General features: G+C 40.2%; 1 protein-coding gene across 1 annotated transcript in view; it reads right to left on the bottom strand.

Moving 5' to 3' along the window:
• Positions 1 to 3,694: 3,694 nt before the first annotated feature.
• GORASP2 (golgi reassembly stacking protein 2) overlaps positions 3,695 to 6,401 on the bottom strand; it is a 37,870-nt gene continuing 35,163 nt past the window's right edge. Inside the window, exons 9-10 of the mRNA XM_024209173.1 lie at positions 5,649 to 5,759; positions 3,695 to 4,715 (exon numbers count right to left, since the gene is read on the bottom strand). Coding sequence (XP_024064941.1) covers positions 4,423 to 4,715; positions 5,649 to 5,759 — 404 coding nt within the window. The 3' untranslated portion in view covers positions 3,695 to 4,422. The remainder of the gene's footprint in view (positions 4,716 to 5,648; positions 5,760 to 6,401) is intronic.

Genomic DNA, 6,401 nt, shown 5'->3' with positions numbered 1-6,401 from the left:
ATGCCTTAATTAGCTTGGCTTTTTAATTCTTCAAAAAATTGCCAGTGGGTTATTGGAGTCTAGCAACAGTGAGCCAGGACAGTTCCCCTACTGGTCTTCTCTGCCTCCAAATTATAGCTGGTCAGAGGTTATTCATAATTCCTTAAAATGTTGTGCTAGTGTCCAGTTGGCACAGATTCAAATGTGGTTAGTTTCTGAGAAAAAACACAGACCAGTGCCTTTATTGGGCACTTCCTTGCCAGTTAAGGCAAAGAGAAATGACACAGCACCATCTAGTGGAACAACATAGCTTTCTCTCCCCCACCCCGGGAAGGCAACAGCAAGAGATTCTACAGGTGTAACTAAAAAGGACTCCAGTTATTTTAATTGACTCACGGTACAGGAATATTTTACTCCATCTATTAAAAAGTTTGCATATGATAGGATTGGGAGTAGCTTTATGTATCAGGCCAGGAAATACCTCAGTGAGATTTTCAGCCTTCAGAGTGAGCATCCAAATTTCTACAGCTCCTTTGCAATGTAAGCAGCTGGTGCTGGAGTGGAAATGAAGACTTGGTACTCATCTTGTATGTGTATCATCTTTTAGTAGGTAATAAGTTTCTTGAGCTCACCAGCAATTAAAAATAACCCCAATTCCCAGCTACTGAGCACCTTAGCTCTTGCCCTGTGCTTACAGAAAAAGTGACTAGATGTAGCGTGTTTGACCTCCCTGGGCATGTTGAGCAATTAGCTTTTCAAAGCTACATTAGCAGGGGATAGTGAGAAACGCTACCAATTCCACATTAAATATTAATCTTAGCTCTATGTATGTGACTTCTGATAAACTTTAATTGCATGATCATATGACTTTTAGCTAATCTTCTAATACAAAGTGCCTCCCAGACAAACCACCCAACTGGTCTCCATTTCTTCTATATGCAAAATGGGACTAGTATATTGCATTTATCTAGTCCTTCAGCTGTAGAGCTCAATGTGCATTACAAATTATAAAAAAATAAATGTATTATTAGCTCCAATTACACATGGAGTAACTACTCAGATACAGATAGCTGAATACATGGGATGGTGAGCTACAATTAGCTGATATGTGGGTTCCAGTCTTGGCTCAGCTAGCTGAACTCTACAGGCAAGGAGACACTGGTGATGGTTCATGCCTGCACCGCTGACACCCTGCTATGCAGTATCTTGCAGAAAGTAGATGACTTCAGGGAGCATGCTGAGAAAGACCATCCAAGCAAACTTCTCCACGGTACTTCCTGTCCCATAAGCAAAGGGTTCTGGAAGCAACTTGCTGATTAGATAAGTGGTGAAGGGTATAGGGCTTTGGTTTTGTGGAACACTGGTCCACCATCTAGGGGGAGGCCTGTAAGTTATTACTGTCCAGGAGACTATCCAAGTGGGGGTGGACAGCAGTTTCTTCAGAAATCTCTCTCCAGCTCAGGGGAGCCAGACATATTGTTAAAACGAAAGATTTACTTGAAGCAGGTGAAATGTTATTGCTTTTCCCTACATTTAGTAAAAAGTTTTTCATGGTGTTTGTCAGGGTCCAAAGCAGCTGAGGTCCCTGTATACCAAACCCTGAACCTAGTTCAACACTATTTAATGGTGGACATGTGACAGGGTCATGTTAGCATGTTTGACTCTTTGGGCCCATTTATTCTATCAAAATTAAGACAAGAGAGCACCTGGTCTCCACATCAGGCAGAAGGGGGAATTGAACCAAGATTCTCCCACATCTTAGATGAGTGTTCTAACCACTGAGTTAAGTTTAAGGGGGTGCTGCCTGTTCCTCCAGCTGTTTTTTTTTTTTTTTTTTTTTGGAGGGGGGGTTAAGTGTAGTCTGAGAACATGGGCCACAGGATTAAGCCCTCGCATAAGGGCAACCTAAATTGAGGATCCTGCTGAGGTTGGAGGTGGCAGAATGGCTGAGCCATTACAAACATTGAATCTATCTCCCCTTGTAAGTATTTTCACACTTGCTTCTTATCAAACTGTCTGTACTGAGCTATCTTGATTATCACTTCAAAAGTTTTTTTTCTCTTACTTAATTGGCCTCTCAGAGTTGGTAAGACAACTCCCACCTGTTCATGCTCTCTGTATGTGTGTGTATATATATCTTCTCAATATATGTTTCACTTTATATGCATCCGAAGAAGTGGGTTGTAGCCCACAAAAGCTTATGCTCTAATAAATTTTAGTCTCTAAGGTGCCACAAGTACTCCTGTTCTTTTTGCGGATACAGACTAACACGGCTGCTACTCTGAAACAGTGGCAGAAAGTTAGGCAGCAGCTTAGCAAGGGTTTGGGGGGATCTGTGGTACCTAAATGTTGGTCTTAAGTGCTGAACTGCTACTTTAGCTGAAGTCCTTTTGTAGATCCAGCTCCTATAGACTAGTTTGCTTAGGGTTTTTTTAGTCATGAATGGTGCTGTGCCCTGCTGCAAAGACATAGAAAGGAAGAACTGCAGTGATGTTCTAGTTTTCTGATCTCCCCCCAGTTTCACCTTTTGTACATATGAGTGGGGATAAGGAAAAATGTTAACTCTAGCATTTCAGACAGTGTGGGAGGAGCCTCAACTTCAGTGCAAGGAGATGGAATGGGAAGTACTGCAAGTGTGCAGTAATCTTCACTACCAAAGTGGAGGAGACAGGCCAAGGTATGTTAGTTTAAGGCTTTACTTGCATCAGCTTGACAAAGGTGGCTTCCATTTGAAAGAATTTTTCCTTGATATTTTAAAAAAATTTTGTGAGCAGATACAGTGATTAGCTCATCACAAAGGAAACTATAAGCACAAGAGCTGAGATCCCAATTCCTGCTGCAAAAGTGTGTTTGGGTGCACTTTAACACAGCTCTTAGTGAACCTGGCTTGCGACCACTAAAACCCCTTCAATGCCAACTGGCAAAGAGTTTACTCTGTTGTAACAGTAACTCTTAGCAGGCCAGACAAACTGACTACACTTAGCACACTGCTTACATGATATTGTTTATGGATAAATACTACAAAAGTCTCTAATAAAAGGTTGTCATAGTGATCCTTCAACAGGGCTCAGGGTGCATCTATTTTTTAACCTGCACTGCTAAGGGAGTTGCCATAGGTCTGAGAAGATTGTTGAGGTGGTTATGGCAGGGAGCTGGCACCCAGTTAAGCATCAGCAAGTCTTCTCTTGCTGGTGGTTGGGAAGGGTGTGATAAGGTGATTTTCAGTCCTGGGCTGCCTGATTAGATCAGGCAGAGTTTCAATGCATCCTGTTCAAGTGCAAATCAGGCAAAAATATTCCCCCCCCCCACCCCCGAGGCACTAAAATTGAGAACCACCTTTGAGCAATATGAATATAAAAAGGAAACTGAAGATGCAGCTATTGCACAATGACAAGGAGAGATTTGCACTTCAACAGTAGATGAAGCAACCCTGCTACATTTTGTAAAGCACTTTATTGATGTAACAGAGTCAAAACAAGCCCCTTCATCCTGAGAAGCAACTGAAATGCAAGTCTGTGCCACAAAGATCATTCTGATATGAGACTTACCAGTGCTAAATGCATCACTAGTACTAGGTCATGCCTCCCATCCTTTTGTGTGACAAAGAAACCCTATTTTCTCTAGGGTAGAGAAAAAACAAGTCACTGAAAAGTGAACAGAAAGTTGTCACGTCTTACCCACTGAACAAAAATATTGTGCTATTTTGGTCTCAGAATAAAATTCCAGGACTTTATTGCTGTATGTATGTTTTCCTCTATGTAACTTATCTTACAATAGTCAAAGTGCCACCTTCTGGTTTAAAACTGTGCAACATTTAACATTCATTTTCTTCCAAAGACCATTATACAGTGGGGGTGTAAAGCAATTCAGCAGCAGTTACAAAATGTTGCCCGACTATTTTTTCTTAAAAGTTTAAGATAAAGATCTGCATACAAGCTGAATGAAAAGATGCTCAATTGATAGATCATTCAGGAACTTTAATAAAACATCTTTAGTTGGAAGTTTTGTAATGTTAAAATTTACAACTAAAACAAAAGTAAACACTCCTCCCTATCCCCCCTCCCCCCACTGTAGCCACAAGGTTTCTATACTTGAAAAGAACAAGAAATATGGTATGTAATTGTCTCACAAACCTGCTTCATTTCTAACAGAAGCAAAAGTTGTGGAGGCTGTCAGCCTGTTAAACCTGCAAGTTGGGCAATGGAAGTCTATTTTACTACCATGATGCTTCTTTTTGGTTGTTTTAAATACAAGCCTTTTTCTTCCCCTCCCATTCAACACACAGTATAAATCCCATTTCCTTATATTTATTTATCCTCAGTATTATTTACAGGACTCCTACGGATAAAGTACAAACTAATATGAAATTAATGGTAGTTTGCATCTTCAAATATGCATCCCATGGCTAAATTTACCAAGACACTCCAACAGAATGATTTGAAGTTATGATGATTCTGAAGTATGTACAGCTGTGACTGCGGATGTTTTTTCATTTACTGTAGTAGATTCATTTGATCTGTCATCAACAGGAGTTGCCTTAGAAGTGGGGATAGCAGTATCCAAGGTGAGTGCAGAGATTTGTTCTACACTTACAGTAGTGCTATGGGGAAGCAGATCTGCAGGTGGAGTAGATACCTCTGTGACCAAAGGAAATTGTGCAAGAAACTCAGGTGGCATTGAGAGAGGTGTGATTCCAGATAGATTTAGAGGTGGCAAGGAAGGAAGCGGTGGCAAACCTAGAAATTAAAAAAAAAAAAAAAAAAAAGGCACCAAATCACACACCATTCTACTTTTTAAAGTTTTCCCCAGGATGACATGTGATCAGTTTGATCTATACTAGAACTATGAGTCTGCCAAGCCTCTTGGTATCTGTTTGTTCCCCTAGCCACTATGGGATTTCTTCTGCTCCTATTGAGTTCAATAGGAACATGATCAGGACTTTTGAGCAGCAATAAACTCAAATAGCTAGTTTTAAAGCTTTAAATATTTTGAAAGCCAAACAATCCTCCTCAACTAGATCATCAAACATTCCTTAAAGGTTAACAATAATGGAACTTGTGTTGGCCTGCTGACATGTACAAGAGGCAACTACCAGCCTCGAGACAATGCTTTTAATGTACTTATTTGTACTACTGCCTGGATTTTTCCAGCACATCCTGAAACTGCCAATGCCCAGGGAAGCCTTGTTCCACATTTTGCTTGCTCCATGTGTATTTTTCAGTAGTTGTATTTAGTACCATAAATTTAGTATTTCTGACACTTATTCTAACTTAATCTTCTTGGCTGGCACACAGAAAATATGAACTGTGCATTTCACTAACCTCCCCAAAAAACTATATACTTCCTCTAATTTTTAGCACAAAGGAACATCTTTTGAAAGTCTTTATGAAACCCTAAATCTGATTGGGGTAATAAGGAAACAACATAAACCTAAGGCAGGGAGGACTAGATAGGATTATTTTGACACACATTCCTTGAGTGACCAGAAGAGGTCACCAATGAGAGCATCATTCCATTGCAGCTTTGGCAACAGACTCAACCATCCTCTGCATGACTGACCCTTAGAGCACAACTTGGAATTAGTAATGAATGGATGGTATATCAAGGAAATAGTGTGATCTAAGGTCTTCAGAAACCAGTTACTGTAATATTTACATTTGTAAACATACCAGGATGTATGATATCTGATAATCCAGCACCAGGAATGATGGGTGGTGCAGGTAAATTCAGACTGGATAGACTGGTCAGGTTAGGAAGTCCAGTTGGTAATGACATCAGACCTAAAAAACAAATACGAAAGATACAAACCTCAATTTCAAGAGCTACACCTAGCCATTTGAAAAACTGTTCCAGACAGAACTTGCATATCACTGGCTCACACTATACTTCCAGTTGGTGGTTCTTTTTACAAATGGGAAAGTGAATAAGCCTCTCTTTTGATCTTAAAATCCTGTGATGAAAGGGATTCACCTAGATGCTGTAGTAGCAAGATTTAGGGCTAGAAAAATCCCACTTCCCAACTAATTCTATTTTTACTGTCGTAGTAATAGAGCATCTTCCATAGGATAATGGAAAAGAAAGGGAAAGATTTTTTTTTTTTAAAGTGACAAATAAAAACAGGAAAATCAAGGCTAAAACAAAAACAAGTGAAAGTGTTAGAGGAGGGCTTTAAACTAGGTTCGATGGGGACAGGTGAGCAAAGCCCACAGGTAAGTGGGGAATATGGAGACCTGGGAGATGGCTCGGAAACAAGAGGGAGCGTGGGCCATAATGGCAGAGAGAAAGGAGGGTCAGGGCAAAACTGGGAGGCAAGATCAAACCAGTATCTTAGATGCCTATATACAAATGCGAGAAGTATGGGTAATAAGCAGGAAGAACTGGAAGTGCTAATAAATAAATACAACTATGACATTGTTGGCATC

The sequence above is a fragment of the Terrapene carolina genome, unplaced genomic scaffold, assembly GCF_002925995.2.
Source record: "Terrapene carolina triunguis isolate 2854851 unplaced genomic scaffold, T_m_triunguis-2.0 Scaffold62, whole genome shotgun sequence".
Classification (NCBI taxonomy): domain Eukaryota; kingdom Metazoa; phylum Chordata; order Testudines; family Emydidae; genus Terrapene; species Terrapene triunguis.
This window is presented reverse-complemented; position numbering and strand designations above follow the sequence as displayed.